Source organism: Ischnura elegans, chromosome 11, assembly GCF_921293095.1.
Source record: "Ischnura elegans chromosome 11, ioIscEleg1.1, whole genome shotgun sequence".
NCBI classification, from domain to species: Eukaryota; Metazoa; Arthropoda; class Insecta; order Odonata; family Coenagrionidae; genus Ischnura; species Ischnura elegans.
Window position 1 is genome coordinate 48,014,727 of NC_060256.1, and position 26,612 is coordinate 48,041,338.

The 26,612-nt window shown below is 38.0% G+C and overlaps 2 protein-coding genes and 1 long non-coding RNA gene across 3 annotated transcripts; 1 reads left to right on the forward strand and 2 right to left on the reverse strand.

Annotated features, from left to right (window-relative positions):
• The first annotated feature begins 41 nt into the window (after window positions 1-41).
• Window positions 42-6,014, forward strand: LOC124167762. Its single transcript, XR_006866756.1, has 2 exons — window positions 42-122; window positions 5,510-6,014. It is a non-coding gene; the product is annotated as an uncharacterized LOC124167762 (long non-coding RNA).
• LOC124167761 (endoribonuclease CG2145-like) lies at window positions 1,162-9,073 on the reverse strand. Its single transcript, XM_046545775.1, has 5 exons — window positions 8,917-9,073; window positions 6,748-6,910; window positions 6,453-6,649; window positions 4,365-4,597; window positions 1,162-1,987 (listed from the first exon to the last, which is right to left on the reverse strand). The coding sequence occupies exons 1-5, from the start codon at window positions 8,978-8,980 to the stop codon at window positions 1,754-1,756; spliced, it is 891 nt and encodes a 296-aa protein (XP_046401731.1). The 5' UTR covers window positions 8,981-9,073; the 3' UTR covers window positions 1,162-1,753.
• A 6,019-nt stretch (window positions 9,074-15,092) lies between these two features.
• LOC124167944 (endoribonuclease CG2145-like) lies at window positions 15,093-26,462 on the reverse strand. Its single transcript, XM_046546012.1, has 6 exons — window positions 26,274-26,462; window positions 24,821-25,069; window positions 22,142-22,307; window positions 21,044-21,240; window positions 17,462-17,694; window positions 15,093-15,581 (listed from the first exon to the last, which is right to left on the reverse strand). Exons 2-6 carry the CDS (start codon window positions 24,882-24,884, stop codon window positions 15,348-15,350), a joined length of 894 nt encoding a protein of 297 aa, XP_046401968.1. The 5' UTR covers window positions 24,885-25,069; window positions 26,274-26,462; the 3' UTR covers window positions 15,093-15,347.
• Window positions 26,463-26,612: the final 150 nt, after the last annotated feature.

Consider the following 26,612-nt stretch of genomic DNA (forward strand, 5'->3'; position numbering starts at 1 on the left):
CAGCGCGAGATGAGAATGCAGCAATGCGCAAGAGGGAAATTTGAATTGGTGCTTCCAATTATCACTTCTACGGGTCCGTAAGGAGGAAAGAAAAAGTCATATATGAAGACCTCATATGCCAGGTGAGCCTTCTTAGTGTCTTTTGATGATTTTGAAGTATTAAACCAGGCATAAATATTTCACCCTCGTTCTTCTCGAATTTCCTCGATTTTTATCTTGTTGGAGGACTGACCGACCTTGAGGTTGATTTTCCGGTAAAATTTGGGGTGCCTGATTTTTCGGTAAAACTTTGGTAATAATGTTCGCATAAAATTCGTTTTATCTTCTTGTTTTTCGCTCATAAATATTAGCCGTCTCGAATTTTTATTTACAAGTTTATATCTATAACTCTTCAATAATAGGTAATTCTCTCTTTCTCTAACATGATAACATATTTATTTGTTTGTGTACATGTAATTCCCTTTTTAATTACTTGGAGTATTGGGCATTTGAGATCAATGTACGTGCATGGGCGTACCCAGTGAGGGGGCAGCTGCCACCCCCCAATCCCCCCAAAAGCAAAAATCGCTAATGTCTTTAAGAAAAATAATATTTTTTCAAGCAAATAATTTTAAAAGCTAATAAAGAGCTGTAACAGTTTCCTTAAAATATTGATTTATTTCACCTTTTCCATGCTTAAATCTTACCTACAACTTGATCAAGTTCGAACAATCATGGCTTCCCCCCCCCCCTAGTTTTGATCCTATGGGTATGCCCTTGTGTATGTGGTCTCCACAAAAACGGTCGGACATGATGTTTGCTTTATGCATTCAAGGCACAAATATGTTTGATATAATAAAAATAAAAATTATGTAATTTTTGTTTACATTATGTTAATATGTACAACACCTTGTATTTTTCCAACTTAAATTGTCTGGCACTGTGATCTGACCCATTTCAGTGATTTTGGTTGGCAGGTGGGACATGTGGAAAGTGGGATTGAATACTACAACCTCTACCTTTTTAATTTTTTCATATAAATCATAAAAATCATGATACATACAAAAATTGATGGAAATTGTACAGGGTGGTGCAAAAAAATTAGAAATTTTGAGTTTTTTTATAGAAACCCTGTAGATTGTACGGCAAACGGTAGAATTGCACTTTAATATTGAGGAAATGTAGAAATTAAGTTCTTTTTATTTTCAATATATTTCATGCTAGCTGATTAAGTAGTTACTGAGGCACAACACTTAATCAAACTTGGGTATTTTGACTTTTTGCAAAGATTGTACAAAGATATTTTCAAAGCAGACAGCAAGTATCGTAAACCCGGAGTGGTACTTGAAATGTTTTGACATATTTTTAAAAGGTCTTGCGTCATTATAATTCTTACAGTCATCTAATGACACATCAAATCATCCACTGTAATTGTAATTAGTAGGTATCGAATTGTGCTTTGGTAAGTGATACCAACTCAAACACAAAAATAATACCAAATCATATCAAGTAACACTTGGTTTACGGTTGCCTTAAATATTTAGTTGTTCTTGAAAATAAACTTTAATGGAAATTAAAGTTTACATTATTAAACCACTGTCAATAGGAGGTAATTGCATAGAAGAAATAATCATACAATTTTTATAAAAAAATATGATTTATTCTTCATTACTGCATTTTTCAATATTTGTATAGCAGGCATCAGGACCTTTATGTAAGTTATAAAATTTCAACTGCAGGCGTTTATCATGTGAGTGATACCTAAGCCTTTCTCTCAATTAGCTGGATATGCAGTTGCCACATAAATGCTTCCAGCATATTCATGTTGATAAGTTTGAATGGAAACATTGTTACCTCCCAGTTTTAGCCTACAGACTCCACCGGGTTTGGTGTAAAAGCAGATAGTATAGAGAGCCATTTCCAATTCAGGGCTAGCACCCATGAAAATGGATCCAATAGCTTTGTAATTCTGATTCCACTTGAAGGTAATCTTGAGAAAATATCCTCCTTGTAAATTGAGAAGAGCTGGGATTAGATTTAGAGCAGTATATTATGTATTCAATTCAGCAGTCGATGAGCAGAATTTAGGGGGGGGGGGTGCAGTGGGAGTCTGGCCCCCCAACTTAAATGGTAGGTACCTAATTTGTCCAAAAAAGTGCAAAACCTGTTCATTTAAGTGCAATGAAATCAAAAACATCAAAAGTTTAAATAAGTTAAAAACATCTTTGTGTTGTTAACAGGTAAATTATATTGGAGCAATAGGTGTGTATTTTGGGTTTTTAATATCTTTTGTCTATCTATCTATGTATATGTATAAAAAAAGGATGTATGTTTGTCTTTCTGGTATGCATTTCCATACTCCTGCATGGATTGCAGCCAAAGTGAGTGTGTAAGTGCATCTCAAGATTCTTAGAGTAAAGGTTGCCTCGTTCGCGACTCAGGCTCCCATTGGCTTGACGTCACTGTAGACCCAACTTCCAGCGCCATTTCAAATTCTAGCCTTTCCGCGGGCGTAACTGCTTACCGCAGTGAGTTCTTGAAGTTACCCTCTATCGAACACTATAAGCCGAATTTTAAATTGAATGCCGATTTATGAAAACAATAATGTTAAGATTTAAAAAAAGATAAATTCGTGTATTCAGAGGCTATAATGTCCTAATTAAGTGATGAAATGGGAAGGTGTGCGAGTTATTTCCCTGTCCACACTTCCTTCCTGTAACTCTCAAAACACTGTTTTCCTTGCTACTTCCACAATATAATTTAAACTTAGATTAATATGGCTGGGAGAAAAATACGCAAATTCAGCCTAAGAACCTTGGGTGCATCTCATGTTCCCAAGGCCCGTAGTGCTACTTCTGGTTGTATCCTACATGTCTTTTGCATCGTTTTCTCATTACAGTCTGTTAAGTCATGTCGTACAACTTCTGCCATTGTACATCCTACTGGGTAGATACACCTCTTGACACGCTATACATAACTCAAAGGATTCTACACTAAAATATTAATACTCTTGGTGCAAATCTTTTTGCTGGGGTATATGTTTGCATGAGGTTTTTTTGTAAAAGCACCATGGTGCTTCTTTGAAATACTCTCTCCCCATGCTTGAAATTGACTACTCCCCTGTGGCCACAAAGTTTCATATGAATTGTATGTATTTACTTCTCGTACCACTACCAGGCTATTATACTTCCTTAGTTTTAATCTAAATTTATTTTAAATATAAAATATCATGGGTGGGTATTTAAAATTAATTAACTTTACCTAACAGTGATATGGCCCTCCGAGCCCATCTCCTAACACGTTGCGTACCGATGGTGAGAATTCTCATCATTTTTTTCCCGAACATTCCTGACGGATGACGAAGATTCTCGTCATATAGGCGAGCCAACCGAAACAATTTTAAAGCGTACAATACGTATTCGTTAGGTTGTTTTCAGTTGTTATTCATTATTCATAATGAATAAATGCATCATAACGTTTGATTTGGTAAAGTTATATTCTGAACATTAGCATACCCCATTACGAAAAATATTATCTGTACATATTTGCCCAGGGAATGCAGGATCGCTTTTTTCTCTGATGATATATTTCATCATTAATACTTCAGATTTAATTGTTATATCTGGTGAATGTTAACACCCCCTCATAATATTGTTATTTTGAATGAAACCTCCTCATACATATTTACTTAAACTTGAAATTAGCAGTCTTGAGTGTAAAGGTATTAACACACGATAGACATGCTCCGGAACACTTCAGAAACCGTTTCCCTTTACTTTTCACATAGATATTTAGGAAATTATTTCTATACATTCACCAGGCCCAGTAAACATGGAAAACATCCACTAAGTGTCGTGTTCCTTTGAATTATTTTGATGGATGAAACACCTGATTACATAATTATTATCATTAAAGTATTCTACGAATTACGCTGAGTTTCAGTGCAGTACTTGAGAAACATTTTGGCAGTCTTCCCTTCCTTCATCTACTTCCCTCTTCTACAAGGGTTTCGCATGTTGACGATCCCAACGACCTTGCAATGAACACCCGCCCTTTGCGGATGGGTCCCGTTCTATGAGTTTCTGAGGTTCATTTTTTTTTACTCCATTTTTTTCAGTTTAGAGATAATTTGTAGGGTTTTCCACTTCCATTCCAACAGTGTTTTTTACGTGACACCATCACATGGACAATCATTCGTTTGGCTCATACCCCTCGACTTATCTGGTAAGGGTGACCCTACCAAGATTAATTCAGAATTAATCCCCCAGTGCAGCTCTAGGTGTCACTGGAACGTGCAAGCCTTTCAACCATGCCAAGGTGGTAGCCCAAGTGAAATGACAATATTCATCATGAAATTTTCTTTGGATGTTCAGAAAAACACTCACCGTTCCCTTAGCCTTTTCTTCAATGAAGCCAAGGTAATTTGCAGTACCCTGTTGCTCTTCCAAGTAGAAGCGCACCCAGTTGTGGAAACCACCAACCTCAGTGCCTTTCAGCTCTCCCACGAAAACATGCTCGAAACCACAAGAATTTGGTTCACTCGCCTTTTTTTGGTACATGCCGAACCAAACGTTGTAAAACTCCTCTTTGAATGTGTCCAGGTCACTTGACACATAACCTGGAAAGTAATTTCTCGCTTTTAATTGATGTGTGTGGTAATTTCAAACTTTTTATCAGAACCTATTGTGAAATTCTTGGAAATGGGGTTTAACCAAGATTTCTTGAAACTATATGCCATCATTTACTGGAGCTTATTTAACCCTTTCTTGCCAGTTCCTACAATTGGAAAACTCTTTCCAGGATAATAGTAGCATGAGAATATTTTTAACCTCTCTGCAGGGAGCTCTTTTTTGGGGTCGAGTTACCCTGGTATTTTCGTCCCTCAGATTTGGGACCCAGCTCAACAGGGTGCCCATCCCTTACCCCGGCCACTGGACTACACCCTCTAACTGTATTTCAACACGAATCCACAGTCAACTTATTGCTGACAAAAATATTTTACTCAGGGGTTACTTAGATTTCCATGGCTTCATGAGTGAATCTTACCCAAAAAGCTTTCTTGGATGTCATTTAAGTTGCAATGAAATTATTTAGAAGTGTGGAAATTTTAAGAAAGTCTTATTTTACATCATTATTGTATTTTAAGTGATATGAAAAATGTCAGATCATCTGATCTCTCCATATTTTGGGTTTTTGCTGCGTTGGATGTCAGAGGTTGATGATATTTCGCTGGGATTCCTCCAAGCATTTTCAGGTCGAAGTGCAGATATCGGCATTTGGCTGGGCTTATATAGCCCTCATTCTCTTGTTGCTGCACTGTGATAGGCCAGTGTCTGGAGCACTATCTTCCAAGCATTAGTTAGATGGTATCTTGTCTTCCCTGTTGAAGTTTCTTGGAGTTTGGTGATCTCAATTGACTCCTTTATCTGCCTGGAATAATATCTTTCCTTGGCAATGATTTTGGCTGCATCAAATTTTATGTTGTGTCTAGGTTTGCTCTTTTACTCTTAAAATTTTATGTCATGCCCAGGTGCAGTGAGAGAATGAGGGCAATTGAATGCAGCAAAAATGCCAAGTTTGGTAATTGGACTAGAAGACGCCTAGTGGAGTCCAGGAAAAACTGTTGTCAACCTCTGGTAACCAATACGGTGGAAACCCATGAGATAGAGAGATCCATTCAGAATAACATGGAAAACTACAAGCCAACCTCTCAGATATCTTTAGCAGCTTTTAAATCAGACTTGTATCTTAATTCCAATCTGGATTTGAATGAAAGTCAAGGCAAATTATTTTTCCTGTGTGTAAATTTAGATTGCGTCTCAAGAATTCAAATTAGGTATTAAATTAAACCTGTTTGAATTCTGAAACAGAAATATGAATGACTTCCAATTTGTGATGTGGTTATGTACTTTGCAAAACTGGGATGGGCTGACAGGTGATTGTTTGGAGATCATTTCTCTCATCAATATAACAGGGATAGACTAGAGCTATGCTATCAGGAGCCTTACTAATCAGGAGAAAAATGTCTTCTATTTTTTAAAAATTAAATCATTAACCCAATAGGTACTGTTGCAACAAATTAACTATGCAACGTTCATCTTGGATACTTATTCTCATTGTTTATGTATCATTTTGTTGGGTATATGGTGCAATTTTAAAAGCCTTTCTTAATTTTAGTTTGTAGCCCAAGAGTTGATGTACATTTTAATTTTTCAGTTGTAGTTTAAAGCATACCGGGACTAGCCACGGTGATAACTTATAAGGGAGTCACCCGCAATGCACAATCGTGCGAAAGATCCACAGAGAAAAAATCATCCGCCTTGACCAGGATTCGAACTCGGATCCCCCGATTTCTGGTCGAGTGCTTTAGCCAGTTAAGCTACCGAGGCGTCATTTTCAGTTGTCTTTGATAATTTTTTAGTAGAGTAGGAAAAAGCTTGGTAGATACCCGTTAACACTGTCACATTTCTTACCCTTCTTAGCCAAGAAATTATGCGTTTTTGCCATGATTGGAGTATCGAAAATGGCATCCAGAAAGCTGCTTTCCTCATATTCTTCCTGAGTGGTGATGTCCTCAGGATCTCTAACATCTGGATTATAATTGTCAAAGAGGGGCCTAAGTTTTTGTATAGTCGGTTTTTCCAAAGCCTTTGGGTTCACTGTGAGAAGCCTATAAATCAGGAAAAAAGAGCAGATGGCTCCATTATTCGGGTAATTCTTGGTCGAACAATTTATAGATCTGGGATCTCAAAGTCTTAGCATACTAACCTAAATGGAGCACTGTCCTGTTTGTTCCCCTGTTTCACCTGACCTTGTAGATTCACTGTGATCAAATCAGCACAATTGTTGATGTCATTTTTCAGAAGATCTTCTGAAAGGGCTTGTAGTTCTTGGTCACTTACTTTGGAGAACTCAGCTGTGCCTGTGAAAGCTAAAAAATGGAGGTATTTCAAATTTCAATTGATAAACATAATTGGAAATTTTATGAGATGTAATCCCCTACCCAGGCTTAACACGTTGGCAGCCATGGTGGGTTAGTAGATATTTCACATGAAGCCACCGGTGTTTTTTAATCTGTTACATATTATTGATTCATAACTAGTGGAAATATCATAACATAGAATGAATCTAAAATGAATTTCACTCTATTTTGAAGTAATTCAGCCATAGTGACCACTTCGGTCACGGCTCTGCATGAAACAAGTTATGTACTTTGTACACAGCCATGTGCACAGATGCAAAGTTAATTACACCAAGGATGAAGTTCCCCGTGAATAAAATATAGGCGTCAGAAGATGAAATAAGAGAACCTGATGCTTTTTGAAAGGGTTATTCGTAGAGGTTATTTCAAGAGGTTTTAGTTTTTTTGATTAGCAGAAATTCACTAATTAGATATTAGAACCACAGTAAATTTTTAGCTGCAAAATCTCACTTTTCATAGTAGTTTTTCATACGGAATTGCTATTTTTTTACCAATTTATATATAGTTTTTTTTTAGAGCCAGAATAACATCAAAATACATTTCCGAGCATGCAATTTCCTTAATATATACCGGGGGAGGATCCCCAATCCTCCGGTAATAAGGGTCCCAATATGAGCCCCTGCAGAGGGCCTCCAACCACCCCAGACAGTCCCTGGCAGCAGCGAACCCAAATATCTTCACAACCGCCAGCAAAACATTTTCTGGGAAGAAATGGGTCCACTCGGAGGGCAAAAAAAGGAATCCAAACGAATGATCTTCATCTGAAAATATTCGTGGAAAAAACTAAACTTAGGCCCAGGGTGGACTCCGCGAAATCTACCAATAAATATTTCTCATATGCAATACGCATTTCACGTATGAGTTGAAGGCGGCATGCCAGCAAGGATGAAATACTCCCAAGGATTAAATACTCCAGTGGTGACAGCTACTAGTACTGCAGTCGGCGTGAAAACGATATGCCGCTGTACTTTGCAAATTTATATCTAGGCTTGTGCGCATGCTAAAATAATGAATAGTACATCATTTTAAAGAAAATTTTATTCTTAATTCTGATTTATATTTGTTTTTAGAAAAATTCAAAAATGTAGACACACCAGTGCTATAATGCCTCCGCGAACCGTAAATTAACCGTTTTGTCAACTTAATGAACTTTGTAACTCAACCGAAGCTTCATGAAGTTGGCTACCAACTGTTCATGAAGTTGACAAAACGGCTAATTTTGCGGTGAGCGGAGTATTTATTGCGCTGGTGTCTCTACATTTTTTAATTTTTTTTTATAAAACAAAAAATACATTAGAATTATAAGAATAAAATTTTCTTTAAGATGACGTATTAGTTATTATTTTAACATGTGAACAAGCTCAGACATAATTTTGCAAAGTATAGAGGCATATCATCTAGACGCCGACAGTAGCTCCCCAGATCGAACCCGAAGTATTCCAATACATTTCCTCTAGCTTCTAGCGCACCCAATTCAATTTCAAATCACTACAGTTATTAGCCGGTGTGCAGCAGTGGACCATTGCAAAAAATGTTCATTTATAAATCCACTTATGCAGTTGGGAAAAGTGTCGCTTACCTCTTCAAAATTTATTGACCCCAAACGCGTTTAAAAAGTTCGTAAATATCTTTTTTGCCGATGCTGAAACAACGTGCTTCCTAATTTTTTTGCAATAGGTCGGTAGAAGTTAATGGAGTGCAAAAACACATGATTATTTTCATGAAATTGTAGAACACTGCAGTTTGCGTTTGAGTTTTACGGAGTTCACAAAAAACAGGGGTCAAGTTTTTTTGAAAATTTCATGTAAATGGCGTATTGTTGATCGTTTCTCGGACCAACCTTGTTAACACTGAGAGGAATCTTTGAGGTTCGCTTACAAAAATGCAACCGCATTCATTGAGGAATTTATGACTTTTACCTATCATCTAAATCAAGGAAAAAAAATTGATCTTACTTGTATGATACATGACGAGTATCGTCATGGATATTATCCAAACGGATATCTTTTCCAGCCCCATGGTTATGTACTTATCTCAGCTTCCCAGATGCTTTCCTTCTATTGTCGCCTTGATCTTCCGACCAACTTCTGTTGTATCTGGTTTCCAACTTCGTAGTGGCGATTCGACACCATCGGTTTCTCTTATTTATACCATCTATGTTTGCATCTTGTTATTGAAAATGTTATTTTTTGGTCAATTTTTTATCAGTCGCTGAACAGGAAGTTAACTTTAAAACTACGTATTTGGCAATCATCTGCTCGTCTCTTTCCTAAGGAGTCATCATTGCTCTTCAAGTGAAGTAAGGCAACCTTTTCTCAAGACCCCTTGCACCATCTAGAGCTTCCTCTCCATGATATGAATAGTATCAAATTCAACTCTTAAAGCGTTTAATTGTGAGTATTGAAATGCATTGATCGGTAAATATCTAGCTCAAATTCGTCTTCGCTCGTTTCGCTAGAGTTTTTTTTTTAAGTTTTCACGCGAGTGAAAATATTTTATTCCATAGACAACATATACAGATTTGCGTCTATTTTAGCTTCTAAATATTGCGATATTAAACAGAATATTGTATGAATTAATCTATCTATAAGTAAATATATCTATTTATTGTGTGCGTTATGCCTACGACAGTAGAGCCCAATTAAGTCATTATTGTTGAGCTGCCTTGCTTGCGTTATAGATAAGTTTTTTTGGCAAGATTTGAATCCAATCATCGTGTCAGTAATGTCAATCATCGAGTTGATAGAGCGTTGCCGTGAAAATTTAAACTATGTGCCAGAAGTCGACTCCGAAAACAGTAATCTTGCATTTTTTTAACGGGAAGTTCACTGCTAACTTAGATAGGTATCAATTCGTGAGTTGAAAGTTGCTTACAATTAACAGAATTGCGTACTCAAAATTGATTAGCTGAGTCGCCCACTTCGAGTTAGTAAACAAGGAAGTCGCTGGGCGCGGTCGGAACAGCTATGAAAAAGTGCAACGGCGCAACGTGCTCGTCTTGGAAACTTGATGAAATATTGACGTGAAGTATTCTTAAAATAAAAACTTGTTTATTCCAATGACTTTTACAACGATGAATCGGCCGTTTTTAGCTATTTCTGGTGAAATTTGATGTGCCTTACAATTTTCTAGTCTTCAACGTTTAAAAAAAAAATATTTTTCCCTTCACGTTTCGCTGCCCCGTGCCTTCATAAGATATTACTTAGAAGTATCTTCTTCCATGGCATTACGTGAATTCTAGATACCTACTATATCAAAAGGCCCAATATAGGATGCACTTGAACAATTAGAAATAATATCAGGCTCTAAAAATATCTCCGTATCCAACCACGGGCGTACCCAGGATCAAAACTAGGGGGCGGGGGGAGGAGAAGGCCGTCGGCGTTCAATTTGTAACATTTTATCACAGAAAATGTTAATGAAAGCAAAATTTAAAGATAATTATGACAGGGCTTAATTAGTTTATTAAATTATTTGCTTGAAAAATAATGATTTTTAGTTTAGTTCCATGTCTTTTTTCCTCACTGACAGACTATAAAAGCTGCCGATTACATGAATGGGCTGGAAAGGCTCTGAAAAAGGGTCATCAGGACGAAAAAAGACACCTAAGCTACCTGGCTACTCCATCTCAATAATGCGCCTTGCCACATCGCGCTATGAGTCCGCGTGTTCCTGGCCAAGCACCAGGTTCAAACACTGACCCTACCCTACTATAATCCTGAAGTCAACCCAGCAGCCTTCATTCTGTTCCCTCAGATTAAGGCAGCCTTGAAATTAACCCATTTTTGTCTATAGAAGAGATCCAATCACCCGTAAGGAAGACCTTGCGAAAGGTCCCCGAAGAAGCCTTCCAGGGTGCGTATCGGTCATGGCAGAGTCGCTGGAAATAATGTATACAGGGCCAAAGAATTTGAAGAATTTAGTGTTTGGGTCAATCCGTTCAATGAATTGATTTTTAAAAATAATTGCATCACTTTCAGAGCGCACCCTCTGTCAGCTACGTACCCTATTGCTCACGCTTAAATTATTTTACATGTAATATCCGCTATATTTAGGTTGCTGCTCCCTAAAGTTATATCACCCGTCATTCACATAGTTGGATTATAAACTGAATGCCTGAGTATTTTCTTGATTGGGCAGCTTCCTTCTAACATACTCCTTGTTGGCGGTCCTGTGTCTTTCAATTGTGTAACTACGGTGGACAGGCATCCTGCCAGATATTTGCTTCACGGGTGGTATGCGGGTTGACTACCCTGGTTATTTGTTGCCAATTCGCGTGCATAGGAAAACCATACATTTCGTTAAAAAAATTTGATTTCGTTTGCTTGATACCGAAATTAATGGGTAGTCGTCTTTGGTTTTCATCGAAAGGGTATAGTCTCCTCTTATTCTGCCAGCCCAGAGGCCTGGCAGTCTTCCAATCAAGTACCTGTGTATTTTATTCGCCGCATAAATGATGTTGATGTTACTCTCTGTGATTTTATTTCCTCATTCATGTTTGAATTTTCCTGTGTATTTATCGAAAAATTTTATCCTGTTGATCGTTAATCCGGAATGCTTCGGACCAGACGCATTCCGGACTAACGGTATTTCCGGTGGATAGATCAGTTACCTGGATGTAGGCAACACTGCAACATTGAAAATATCTTTTTCGGAACGTGCATTAGTGTCAGCGGAAATGATGCATTGTTGAGTAAAGGGTCAAGTTATGAGAAAAACCAACCATTATTCTCAAAACTGCATATCTCCTCGGATAGAGTTCAAGCAATGTTTTGGCGTGCACGATATATAAAATTCAACCCTATTCCGTATTCTCCTAATTAAGTCCGGAAAGTTCGAGGAATAGACATCGTACGTTGATGACGTGAATTCTGTTGCGAGAAATCACCACGTCTATTTATCCCAAGTCATGTGATGAAATATTTTGCGAAAAAAATGGGAAATTAGTTTACTAGCTCTCGCGGGATTGCCGTGAAGACTGTCAGAGTTTGAGACGGTTATATAGCGATATTTTCCCCATATTTTCTCGATATTTTCAATGATGAAACTTAAAAAAATAGAGATTTTGAAAAACTTGGGAAAACCTTCCACTGCTTAGATCATTCCATTGTTTAGATTTTCGGATAATCGATCATCTACTATACATGAAAACAATCATTGGCGGATTTTGGGGGGGGGGGGGTGGGCGGCACAGGGGCACATTTCCCCCAGATGCTGAAATAATTGACAAAATTTTTAATACGGCTATCATTACGTTCGCTTTGTTTTGTTCATTACGGAGTCTCAATTATTTGATTTCGTATTAACAACTTTGATATTAAAATTAAGACAATATTTCATACAGTAATTGTTATATCTTGTTTTTTAATTTCAATTATGACGAGATCGTTTGCCTGTCAGGACCTTGTGCCCCCCTAGAAAAAATCATAAATCCCCCCCTGAAAACAATTAAAAGTGAATCGGTGGCGTGGACATGAAATAGAGCAAAATAAAAAAACGGAATGTCAGAGGATAGGTGCTCCTGGGCTAGTATCTCTCCTACACCAATTTATGTTGGATAGTCGCTACTAGAGAAGAACTTTTGGGGCTGTGGGGAAACCTCCCACAGGAAGATCTGCTGATCTGTAAGGGAAGTAATTGACTACACTGCTATGAAATTGTAATTTGGTAAAAAATTTCTTGAAAAATCATTAGTTTTGTTAATTTACTTTGCCTGAAAAATTGTTTTATTGGATAATAAGTCATGTTGCTTTATGTTGGATAAAAATATTGTTTTTCTTAGATAAAAAATTTATAATGCATAAATATTGAGTTAAACTGATGCTTTTGCCCCTGTTATCAGTTTCGGATGGAGCATCAAATGTGGAGGGGGAGCCATGACTTGGGTCCGGAGAGTATGGAATACCCCCCTAGGAAAGAGGGTGTTCTACGGTGGAAAATTTTAAAAAAGGTATGCTCTATGATAAGTACAACTCAAACTTCTCTCACGTTTGAGACTTGTAGTCATGCATTTGCATATACACCAGTGGCGGCTGGTGGTAATTTATCTAGGGTGTGCATTAGAACAGATATAGGATGATTTAATTATATTATGTTAATCCTAATCCATGAGCATCATATTTCGTCGTAATAGAATACATAGCAAGCAAAACATATCACTGGTACACTCAACCCTTAAAATTGCATGAATAGAAATAATATTAGCATGTATGGAAATAATTATTCTCAACACACCTTTGCAAGTGACGGTAGTTGAAATTCATTCTCTTTTCCTTACACCCTATGAGGAAGTAGTGTAGAAAACGGCCATACAGATGGCTCTGTAGACGGACTAGGATTCTGGGCGCAGGTACTGTAGGTGGCGGCTACACCACTACATTACCTGCTAGTCAGTCACCAAATATATGCGCGTGCGCACTCGCATGGTTTTGAGTCTGCTCCCATCGCCCCTTTGAACAGCACATACCTCGTCCCGCCAGAGCACCCTCAAGCGATCGTACAGACCGAAAATGCTCCCGGCATGATGCCACGGGATCGCACACTTTTAGAGCGGTGAATTCGAAAAGGAGATAGCTGTAGCGTTCGGGGGCTCATGTTTCTTGCATATGCAGTACTTTTATCCTTCGCGTTGCAAAGGAATAGTTTTCTTCTATAATTTATTCCACTTTGGGTGTGCACTTGCTAACATGCGTATACGCACGCGCCGCCACTGATATACACTCATTTTCTCTTTTTCAAGGATACAAAAACTATTAACTGATAAAAATTAAAAATTGTCAATAAAATTTGGGGGGTAGTGACCCCCCAAAATCGGCCACTGCCTCTTATGCTAAGGTATTTGGAGTAGGTGACTGTAAGCTGAGGTCATTTGCACCATGAGGGAAGGGTAAAGAAGATAGGGTGGAGGGAAACGCAGCATTAGCATTAAACTACCTTTAGCGACAGGCACCAAATTTATCATGGCATAACGTTCCAACCGATGGATGGGAAGTTGCAATTGAAATGTTCTCTACACAGCACTCGGGCAGGGGTCAAGCAACTTGTGGAAAAAATCTCTAACTCCATCGGGACTTGAACCTGGGGCCGAAAAGTGTGAAGCCTTAACTCTCTAGCTACCACTCCAACTTTATTCCTTTTTTGGTACAAATTAAATCATAATGAATTTTCCGAATATTGTTACAGGCCATTTCAGATTCTGGTCTAAATGAAATGCTGCAAAATATCCCGAGGTATGCCCATACTTTATGACTTAACTTTCTTTCATCTCGAAGTTTTACAATTTGTGAAATATTGGTAAAGAAAGTTGAAATAGGAGGTTTATTAAAATACTTTCTCAGGATGCCATTTCACTCAGTCATGCCAGTGATGCATTTTTCCACCTGTTTTACATTCATCAGAAGACAACGGAAATCTGACTGTGGTTCCCAGCTATAGGGACATTGCACCCTTGATCAAGTGGAAATTAGGACCTACTGGCTCTGCATACTTACTTCCTTTAACTATGGTTAACTTAGGGTTTTATTATGAACACTAGTTTATGTTAAAAAAATTTTGGAAAGAAATCCTTTTTGCGTTGTAAGTGATGATCTGATGATACTCTGATCAAAGTGGTTTTACCTACCATATTTTTGTTATGGTCAAGTTGTGAAAGTTAAAACAGAGGGGCCATTTATTTGAAAATCCAAAGGAATTATCTCCAATGCTGCTAAAACCTCATATTAAAAAATATAATCCACTCTTAATACCCTGAACACCATACTCCTCAGGGAAATAAATAGTTGGCTTGGTTTTTCATTGCCGTTTTGACTACTTATTGTTAGGCAAAAGTTTTTGGGAGTTTTACTGATAGGGGTGCACTTATTACTGTGTCTCCCCAAATATTTTGGGAGGTCTCAACATTTAAACCTTTTCCACCCCTGCTGGTCATAGCCTTGTCCTTTTAGTGGTAATTTCTGGTTCAATAATTGTATGGGCTTCCTTTTCTGTACATCATACCTTTTTACGTGTAAAGATTTAGATTGACACCTTTTAAGTTAATCTATGCATGTAATATATATTTTAGGATCAAAAATTATATTCTTCACATAGCATAATGAAGGATTTAAAAAACTCTAGGTGATGAGAGGAAAAATATATTTTAGCTATTTATTTTCAGTGTTTATTGCTACATTTATTAACGGTAACCAACATATTTTTATCTGAATCATTGCAAATGACAGTACTAATGAAATCATATGAAAGGATTATTTCTCAATTTTAATGAGTATTCTGTGAAAATAGATAAATTTTTCAATAGAGAAAATTGTTTTTCTATGGAAATCATATTTCTTAAATGATTTCAAAACATTTAATGGTTTTCTCATTGGAGTCCCTTGAGTGTCTCTTTTCAGTTCGCTGGATAGGCGGTTCCTATGTAAACCTTGCCATTGTATTCACGCTGATGTGTTTGAATTATAACTGGTAATCCATTCAGTTTTATCGGGCAGGTTCGATTAGGTCTGGCCAGGAAACAAACTGTGTATAATGCCATTTCAAATTCAGGGCTTGTGCCAACAAAAATGGATCCGATTGGCTTGAAGTTTGAGTCCCACTTGAAGGTAAGCTTGATAATGCCTCCTCTCTGTGAATGAAAAAGAGCAAGTGATCAGTCATGTATTTTAAAAATAGGTGGCATTTAAATAATTAATCAATGGCTTGTAGTTATAATGCTTCCGACGGATCACTTTCTCTTGTAATACTTACATCCAAATCCCATAAAACTCACTTCCGACCACTGGCTGACTAATTCATACAAATTTTTGGGGTGAACTAGATGCAATATGACAAAATGTCATAGAATCAACCCCATCTAAAGCATTCGAAACCCTAGGCAGGGATGGCAAGTGAAACATAACGAAAATGTTGCGTTTCAACCCGGAGGGAAACGAAAATACGAGGCCTAGGTATAGTTTTGTTCCTGCACAAAATTAAAATCACCAAGGAGTTTAGTTTCAACCCCAGACAAAACTTTACTCCCAGGAGCGAAATGAAATTAGTCGAAACTCCGCTGCTCATATTTAAGTTTTGATCCCAGAAGTTGAGTCGAGGGGGGAAAGAGGGAATAGTTTCGACCCATTTCATGATAGAATGTAGAGAGGTTGAATATCGAGTTTATAAATCGAATGGTCTGTTTGTGTTCACCATTCTCCTGTTAGTGGTAATAATATGAGTGCCCCATGCATCTAATGGCGGTAGGCCAAACCTCTACTTCATTCAGCCATTCTTTGTACTCGGTGCGTGGGTCGAAACTAAACCGTTCGAAGGTGAAGCACGTGGTCCCTTTGCTGCGAAACATTATCTGCATTTCATTTCGTCCCAAATTTTAACCCATCAATGCCCACGGGTGCCATATGGCACCCAATGTAGTGCCTAGCCAATACTCCTGCAATGCATTTGATATGTGAATTTTAGCATACATATCGGTGCACATACTCATAGGCGGATCCAGGGGGGGGGGGGGCACGGGGGCACGTGCCCCCCCCCAGACTCTTTAAAATATGCTAGATTTTTAATACGGTCCCATTATCTTTTCGTTCGTTTTGTATGACGAGGTATCCTCGTGCCCCCCCCCTGAACAAAATCCTGGATACGGCCTTGCTTGTGCCCCTCCCAGAAAGAAATCCTGGATCCGCCCCTGCACATACTTAGTAGAAGGTTTCCTCTATTATTCAGTCAGTTTGGATTGTGTTCATTGTGTTGAGCTCATATGTATCATATTTTATAAAAGTGAAATATTTGTGAATTTAAAAAAATTTTGTGTGCTGACGGGTTAAATTTAGTTTCGACCGGAAGTAGTTTTGACTCTGATTTTGTTTCGACCCTGAGTTTAGCTCCCCGGCTTTAAATCCATTTTGTTTCATTTCTACATTTTACTCCCGGGAATGAGACTATTGAAATTTTAGTGGTTTTGACTCTCGTTTAGTTTCTATTGCCATCCCTGACCCTAGGATAAATTGCCAAAACACTAAATTATACACCTATCACAGCATTGCCAACTGTCTCTATGCCTCTACTTTTTGATAGCATTCACTCACTCACTCACAATCAGTGATTCAACCCAAAGGTTGGTTAATTCAGGTGAGGGTGGAGCTCACCTTGGACTAGACCACAGGTGTGTGAACCTCACACATTCAGGGTAGTGGGCCAATTCCTTTCCCAGGGCTACCTTGATCTCTGAAGGTTTTGATTTGGGGTGTCCAAAGGCTTCACCGAGGATTTGAACCGGTGACCCCTCGATCAGAAGCCAAGCTCTCTTCCCACTATGCTACTATGCTCCCCAAAAAATTTAATCAGTACTGTCCACCTTTGATTATGATGATCCATTATTTTAATAAAACTACTTTGATTTAGTGCAATGAATTTAAAAAAAATTAAGAATTTCAAACTAAAGGGCTTTATCATGATACATGGTGAAATTAAGCTACTAAATTTTGAAATACAAATTTATATCTATGTACTCACTCTGTTTGTTGCCTTATCTTCAATGAAGCCAAGGTAATTTGCCCTGTTCTGCTGCTCTTCATTGTAAAAACGAACCCAGTTGTGGAAACCACCAATGTCTCTCCCTTTCAATTCTCCGATGAAAACATGCTCGAAACCACTTGAGTTTGGCTTGCCCTTCCCTCTTGGATACATTTGGAACCAAATTTCGTACATGAATTCTTTGAAAGACCTGAGATCATATGACACGTAACCTGGAAGATAATACGTACATACTCCTTACCAATGATTGGTGTAGTCTCTTCTAGAAATGAAATTAATGGCAGACATAAATTGTAGAAAGGAAAATTCTCAAATGGCCGTTGTTTATATTTTTGACATTTCACAAACAGTGTATATTGTATGTTCTTTGTATTGTAAACGTTTGTCTACCATTTTTTAATATGCTTGCATTGACGTTATTGAGGGGTTAGGTGGAAGAGGGGACTTTTTAGTCTCAACCTCGCCCTAATAAAGGCATTTTATTATTATTATTATTATATATATGACCATTTGAGTTCATATTTTCCTTTCTACGGTTCCGAGGCTGTAGAAGCTCAACCCCCATTTTTGCATTCAGACATAAATTTGTCAAGAAATTCTCACTACTGTTGTGTAGAATTTAAGTTTTCCCCGGCATATGCTCTGCAGGAATAGTTCTCGGTTTTCCCTCCGGATGTGGATTTGGGTGACAGGTCCCAACGTTTCGATGACCAAGTCCGCCATCGTCTTCAGGGGTTGAACTCATCAACCCCTGAAGACGGCGGACTTAGTCATCAAAACTTTGGGACCTGTGACCCAAATCTATACCAGGCGGGAAACCCAAGAACTATTCCTACTGTTGTGTATTTAATTGCATTCAATTTTGTTTCATAAGCTTTTTGGGCTGGCAATAAAACTTCATTGGCCACCGAAATCATGCAATAGTTGGCTTATCCCTCTCCACCGCCATGCCAGGAGTAAGTCCTAAGCAATTACCGATGCTGATCTCTGCCGCCATCACTCAAATGCCTCAAAGCTATATTTCTATTTAACTGACCAAAAAAATCCCTCTACTGTGGTTTGCGTATGTTTCCACTTCCATGTCAAAATGAGTCAAGCACATTATGGTAACTTAGACACTTCATGGAATTTGAACATCATTGTAACTGAGTTTCAAAAACTCGATAATACCAAATAAATTTATTTAAATACCCCAAGTTTTCATGTCGGAACATCATTATCAAATACAAACACTGATAAATCACTCAGGTGACCAAACAAAATGTATATTTTTCATCAGGGTGTTTGCATTTGATGATTATATGCTACATAAATACTCTGTTTGGATGTCAATCTATTTGCTATAATTACGCCCAAATTAAATTTAGCTTGGATAAGGGAAGATATTATTGACTATGCAACCAAGTTGTATTGTAGTAGCATATGGAAGTGGAATTTTTATTCGAGAAAAGAAGTATCACATCTTTTATTTCAGACGAAGGAAACACTCAAGCAACAGTACCGGCCTGAAATAGTTTTGCATCTCAGTTTTATACTCATAAATGCACACATTTATGGATTAATAATGATTTTCCTAGAATATTCAAGTTCTTCAAATTAACTTATGTGGAATAACCATGTTACATATATGATATTGTAGCGGTACGGTCCGGTGCCGGCCCGACGCGTCAGATTAAAACATCGTGGCTGGGGTTACGTCTGCGCGCACGCTCACATTTTTGGCATTTTTGAACAGAGTTCGGCATAAAATCTGTGTGAAGGGTTTATTTTTTTTTGTTTTAAATGTAGAATATATTTTTTATGTATGTGAATTGAAGTGGAATAGTGTGGAAGTGGATTTCCGGGAGAGGCGACGTTGTGGTTCTCTCCCGGAACGTATTTGAAAACCCGCCTCTCGGTTGGGAAAAAGTGGTGTGCATCGGAGGTGGTTATGGGAAAGAAAAAGGTTATATAAGGGAGAGACGAGAGGTTTCGCTCTCTCTCTCTCTCCTACACTCTGTCACGAAAGAAGTCGAATCGTGAGTGTGCAGTGATAAGCGGTGGCAGCAAGGCTACGGCAAGTGGAGGTGGCATGCACGTGGACAGCTGGCAAGGCGTGGACATCTAAAAAAGGACGTAAGCTTGGAATTTCCCAAAGTCCTAAAAGGTCCTTTGAATCCAGATTGTTCCCCCCTCCGAAAATCTCTAGTGAACTCTCCATAAAAAGGCCCTAGTGAATTCGCTGTTGACTGGTCTTAGTCACGGCCCTGCAAGACTTAAGTGCTAGCGTGGAGGAGCTTGAGCAAAATTTGTGAATGTTAGGAGTTACTTGGCGTTTCATTGAGCCCTAATTCAAGACGGGTGGCCATTTGAACTGACTAACGCATAATTTAATAATTGCCTTGCACGTAATTTTTGTGAGTCTGACTTCACACTATTCACGTTGTTCATTAGCCAAGGAGCATTGATGTATTTTGTTATTGGGAAGGATCATCATCTTTGAATAATATTCATTGATAGAGTGAGATTGTGATTTTGAAGGAGAAGACAGATGTTCAAATTTCATGTTGGAGGTGACGCCGATGTATTTTGGAAAGGGATTTATCATTTGTGTTTGGGGAATATTTTGGTTTCTGTGTAAACTTTTGAATCAATGTTATTTCATTTATTAAAATCAGTTGTGAAAGGGATTTCATTGAATTTACTATTTTTTGCTATTGCCACAAGTGCCTTCAATCCTTTTGTAAGTGAGTGCGCGTGCAGGCACGTTCAATTGGGGGACTTGATTTGGAGCCCTGAAACGGTAAGTTTTATATTTTGGGGAAGTGGAGAATTAACTATCACATGTTCGGGGAGATATCGGATGGGAGGCGAGCGGGCGGCTCTCGCGGTTCAAACCGTTACAATATGTAGCAGTGACGTCATGGAAAAATTAGCAGTGCCGGAACACACTTTCCTTAATCTTTCTTTAGAAGTGAAATATTACTGTGTGTTTTTATATTACAAGTAATTAATTACATTTTATTACAAATTTTTTGTTTCAGTACCGAATGTATATATGTATTAGAAATTATGAGGCAACAAAATTGATAAAAGCGTTATTTGACAATTTGATTTGATTATGTCTTTTGTTTACCAGTGCCGGAACGGCATTCCGGCGTGTTCCGGCACCATGACACCACTGATATGTAGATATATTTCTTGGCCAGCTTAATCGTATGAATAGCACTACTCACTCCCAGTAAAATTGCACAGCTATTATACCACGTACAGTAGTTTAACTAGTTTTTTTTTTTTTTTTATAAGTACAGTGGAATCTTTCATCTGGATTTATGCTTACGTTTATCGGATATAAATGTCTCGGTCGCCGCACCACTCCTATTCCTGTGTAACTGTTTGCAATAGGTATATTGGCTATTATTTGCTCCACCTCTGGTAAAGCGACAGTTCGCTATAGCGAGTGTTTATTTGAGCACCGTGGGGTCTCGTTTTATCGAGGTTGCACTGTAAATACTAATTGATTATTTGAATAGATGTTGATAAAACTTAAGTGATGCCACTTTTGGATGACTTTTTTCTTACCTTTTGTGGCTAGGAAATTGCGTGTTATTTCCATGATGGGAGTTTTTAGAATGGCATCCAGGAATCTGTCCACTTCATATTGTTCAATTGGAGTAACTTCTTCAGGCTCTTTTACATCTGGATCGAAATTGTCGAAGAGGAGCTGGAGCAATCCAATTGTTTGTTTTTCCCAGGCTTTTGGATTTACTGTCAGCAGCCTGTAATGATATGTGATAACCCACATGCAATGCATCAACTTTGAAATTAGCCCTACAACAGCATAGATAATCTGAAATATTGCACCATGCTAGTGCTAAGAAATCATTTCTTATTTGATGTCTTTTTCTATTTTCCCCAAATTTGCCCGGCTTTATAAATGGTACTGGTATTTGGAGGTGACCAACTGCTTTCCAGTAAACCTATGACATTGCAACAACATCCTGGTGCAACCTTCTGAATGTCCTCCCAAAACTTTGCTGCAATGTCTTGAAAGTATAATATCAATGGGTACTGGGACATATTGACAAAATAATGCAACATGAAGTACCTAATAGTTCAAAATAATGATTGACTTTGATTATGATTTTAATAACAATGAGTGAAAAGTACTGTGTCTGGAAGTACCTTCTCTATTCAAGGGCGTACCCAGGATCAAAAGTAGAGGGGGGCCATGGGTGTCGAAGCTGTAACAAAGCAAAGGTTAAGGAAACCAAAATTTCAAGAAAATTATAACAGCACTTTATTAGTTTTAAAAATTATTTGCTTGAAAAATTTTTATTTCAAACAAATGTTTTACACTAATATCACTTTCATTTAGAAATAAATTTACTTTTGCTCTGATGGGGGAGGGGAGGGGCAGCCTCCCCCTGCTGCCCCCCACTGAAAATGCCCACGACTCTTTTGCTTTAGGGGACCAAGAAATATGTTTTACTAAGCCATCTGAAATAGAAAATTATCCAAGGAGGTAAAGGACTCTTAAATAGCTGCAGTATCTGAAGTGCTTTGCTTGAATTCAATGGGTCTTGGCTGAGTCCTTATTAAGAGGAATGCTTTTTCTTTTGAAGAATTTCAAATCATATAAATGGATGATTTTGAGATAGATGAGCTCATGGCACTCACCTGGATGGAGCAGCATCGTCCTTGTTCCCCTGTCGCACTTGACTCTGTAAATTCACTGTTATTAAATCAGCTACATTGTTGATGTCATTTTTCAGGAGGTCTTCTGAGAGGATTTGTAACTCTTTGTCACTTATTGAAGCAGTGGAGGTAGCTGTATTACTGAAAGCTATAGAAGAAGAGATAATGATTTAATAGAAAATTTGACACCATGGAAGCATTTATGCATGTTGAAAGAAAATAAATTATCCATACTCTTTGCTGGGAAAGAAGGGTCAGGGGTTTTTTGGGAAGTTAGAGGGATTACAGTGGGTTGGTACATAAGTATTTTAACTGAAAAATAATAAAATAAACAATTGCGCAAGATCACTCACTCACCTAGCAGATTTGCCGATTGGAACAAATTCTACATAGGTCTCAATCACACACACTTGGGTTTAGGAAGCTGGATCCGGTGTTTCTCCTACCAAGCAGGACTCCTCAAATGAGAATGTAGACCAGCTTCGTGAACTGGAGTGTGTGTGATTGAGACCTACATGGAATTTGTTCCCATTAGCAAATCTGCTAGGTGAGTGAGTGAGCTGGAGCGATTGTTTGTTTTATTGTGTTTCAGTTTAAATTGTTGCGTTTCACCCCACTGTCATCCTTCTAACTTCCCACACACCTTCCTACCTTTTTTGCCCACCAAGGAGTACGACCTTGGGGAATTTATTTTCTTTCAACTGTTAAATGACCGTAGATCGTTCAATGAAGCATAGCATTTATACCTACACACAGGATATCATTTTTAACTACACGTGTATCCACCTGTCTGCATTTGTTGCCCATACTCATGTTCAGGCCCACCTGTGAGACATATATACCCATCTGAGACTGACTGCCCCAACTAACTACCCTCTAGCTTCATATTGATGACTTCGCATGCCCACACTATGAGGGAAGGGATCACTCACGAGGAGGCCTCAAGAAAAAGTATGAACCTAATAGGTTGCTTGTGCTTCTCATGTTTTGCATAGTGAAAAAAGTATGTAGTGTTTTTCCCGAAAGATGATGGTCATTCAGTTGTGGCATCATCATTCTTTGAAGACAAGGAATGTGAGGTACTGGAAATGTCGGACACAATGAAATCTCTCACACCGTCGAGAGCATATTATCCACAAACATCCATTCCCTATATAGAGGCAACCTACCTGGCCGGACTAGATTCTCCAATGCTCAGTTTTGTAGGTAAGGACTTTACCCCACTGCAGTGGCGGATTCATATGGGGGGCACGTGCCAACCCCTTGCGGTGCCACCCGCATTGCCTAACTTAGCAGAACCACAATTGGGTGGTTTCCTATTTTTTTATTACCTAAATCAAAAGATTATTATTCCGGGGAAAACCCGTGTGACGTCATTCTGGTTCTGGCTGCCTCTGTGTGAGGCTGCCTTGGTGCAAGGCTATGAGCCATCACTACAATACAGGCTGCTAGCTGGTAGCAGAGCAACCTACTAGCAGGTAGCACTAGGCTTAAATTAGGATTATTAATACCCTATCAAACGAAGGTAACTTTCCCACCGTATGCAATTTTAATAAGTGATTATTAAGAGATGTTTCCCTGAGCTCTGTGCCTTATGCATGCATTGGTAATCTCAGACAACGTAAATCTCCTGACTACTTGTATAGCATCTAGGCTCCTGTGATGTCACGTTTAATGGCATTGCATGGGCACCAATCTGGCCTTTTTCAAATGAGGTTAACATTGACCATTAACATTCTTCTAAACTGGGATTTCTGAAACCAAATAATTTGTATATTATGAGTACTATAATGGAGGATAACAAATCGCAATCAATGCCTTTTGTTTTCTTTGATGAAGGGCACTATCTTATTGCAACTTTTTTATATCATATGATGGCATTGTCTTGTATATGTATATTATCAGTTTTATTAAAACTGCCTTAAACTTTGCTTGTGACTTAATTATTTGTCATTACAACAAAAGTGAAGGTAGCTCAAGATATCTTTACCACCCCCCCCCCCCCCCTTTGAGTTTTTTCTGTATCCCCTTCTGCCCCATTGCCACCAAATAAATCTTAATTAGTTGATACCTTTAAACCAAGGGCAGATGCAGGATTTTTTCTGGGGGGGGGCACAAGGGTCTGATAGGCAAATGGTCTTCTCATTTTTGAGATTAAAAACAACACACAACAATTACTGTGTGAAATATTCTCTTTATTTTAATATCAAATCAATTTATTAGTATGAAATGAAATGAATTAGGCTACGTAGTACACAAAACTTAACGAGCGTAATAATAGCCATATTGAAAATCATGTACATTTGTTTAGGGCCTGGGGGGGGGGGGGTGGGGTGGGCACATGCCCACCCCCCAAATCCGCCTATGCTTTTAACTATGAAAAAAGTCAAAAATTTTTCTTTCATGAGGTAAATTCAACCAATTCAGGAATTATAGAGTGGAAGTTCAACGCATAGAAATATAAGTTAGTAGGTTTTTTCCATATTAAGTACCTTTTATTTCAATATGTCAAACTTTCATTGTATGATGCCAGAATCGGTTGAATTCATTCGGAATGCTAGCATAGCATATAAGGCCAAACTCCACCTGGATTTGTCAGTGAAATTCCGTGAAGGTATTTGTGGAAAAGTCCAACTACCCTCCATTTCAATACATACTTACTTGGGGTGTAAATGATGAATATTGTCATGGACAATAACTGGAGGATAGTTTTTCTCAGGGCCATAGTAGCCACAGTTCCTTCAGCCTCCCAATGTCCTTTTTTTGGTCTGCAGCTTCTTGGCCTTTGGACTGTGCTCTGCTGTGTCTGGGCTCTCTCATGGGAGTGGATTTTTGAGCTGTGAGGTTCCTTTTACATATGTATTCTGGGAGTGAAACTGGTCTTGTCAAGTTTCAATTTTGAAACAGCCGCTGAAGGGCAGGAAGAGGAAGTGGGAGTGAGGGACGTATTTGGTAATCCTCTACCTCCCCTCTCCCTACACCAAGGTGTGGTTTTCATTAGTTTGCAATTAAGATAAGAAAATCCTCACAAGGATACACCCTGTTTGTTTTTCATCCTCTATATCGGCCCATTCATATCTAACATACAAGTGGCAATGTATAGACCAACGATGCTATTAATTATAAAAATTGCTATGAATATTTTGGGTACTAACTTCACTGACTCATTTTCAACTGTGTGGTATTCCATTTTTATGTTTCTTGGTGGAATTACCATTACTTATATGTACTACTTTTTTTTTAATTAAAGGGACCAGAGTTTCAATAAATAATCATTGTCATCAGGCATAAATTATTAATTATAAATTATGTATTAACAATAATTTACTCCTGATGATGATGATTATTTATTGAAACCTGGGTCACTTTATTTAAAAAGATAAGCAGCATAAGTGGGGGCATGCCAGGCATGTTGGCTGGTCGGCAATCGCCGAAGGCCCCAAGCTTAGGGGGCCCCCCCGCAATGCTTGCTTCTATCGTAAAGCGTATATGAAAGGCGTAATAAAAAAAGACTCGGATTACTTGAAAAAAAGTTTTTTTTGCAATTATAAAATTCTAAGTTTTCATTCATTTTCCTTTTTTATACATAATTAGTGCAAAATGAACATTAGAAAAAATAATAAAATAAAGGTGCCAGAAGAATTAGGAGAAACTGATCCTTTTTTGAAAGAGTTATTCGTTAAGCTTAATTTTAGAGTTTTTGTATAGATATATATTATTAAAATTTTATGAGCTGTGAAATGCTCATTTTTTTACATTTTCTTCGGACTAAATTGCTGTTTTCATTAACTTTTATCTAGTTTCTAACAGCTAGAATAGTGTCATTTCTGAACATGCAACTTCATAAAATTTTCCATCTTACTGTCTGCATTTGATAGTAAATTTCCAATTGTTCTGCATTACTTATTATGAATGGGCATATGTATTGTCATTTTTGATTAGGTAAAGTTACATTTTAAACATTAGATTTTTAACCATGTTTAAGGCAAAGGCAGTTCACCCAAATTGGCACATATTTTCAACCTCTACACCTGTACCAAGATACGCCTTTCCTCTAAATTTAAATAACCCAGTATGTATCTTATTAAATTTGGCTCTTATTTTCAGTGCATACTTTAATTGTCTGGCTAGTTTCAGGCATGACCTCATGGAGATAGGTCTTCCTCTTGAATGATAGGTACTTCTGTATGATCTGACACTTATTACACCAGCAAATGTTATGAATGAAATTTTCTTGGTCTCGCCATTGGGTAAGAAATTTGAACTCAGCCAATGTTCAGGCTCCAACTCATCACCAATTCTCAAGGTCCATTCTCAGCCTTGCAGATTAAGATTAAAATTCTTGCAAATTCTCAAGGCCCATCCCCAAGGCTGAGAACAATTGAGAATGGACAATGAGTCAGAATCCAAAATGTCTACTTAACTCACATTCCTTACCTGGTGGTAAGATCAA

Bases quoted from the DNA above. Each gene is read 5' to 3' on its own strand.
- LOC124167761 (XM_046545775.1), bottom strand. From the start codon at position 8,980: ATGGGGCTGGAAAAGATATCCGTTTGGATAATATCCATGACGATACTC. The intron at 4,598-6,452 runs GTAAGAAATGTG...ATTACTTTCCAG, and splicing joins TAATTTCTTGGCTAAGAAGG to GTTATGTGTCAAGTGACCTG. The intron at 1,988-4,364 runs GTGAGTGTTTTT...CTCAATTTACAA, and splicing joins AAGAAAAGGCTAAGGGAACG to GGAGGATATTTTCTCAAGAT.
- LOC124167944 (XM_046546012.1), bottom strand. From the start codon at position 24,884: ATGGCCCTGAGAAAAACTATCCTCCAGTTATTGTCCATGACAATATTC. The intron at 21,241-22,141 runs GTGAGTGCCATG...ATATCATTACAG, and splicing joins GACGATGCTGCTCCATCCAG to GCTGCTGACAGTAAATCCAA. The intron at 17,695-21,043 runs GTAAGAAAAAAG...ATTATCTTCCAG, and splicing joins CAATTTCCTAGCCACAAAAG to GTTACGTGTCATATGATCTC.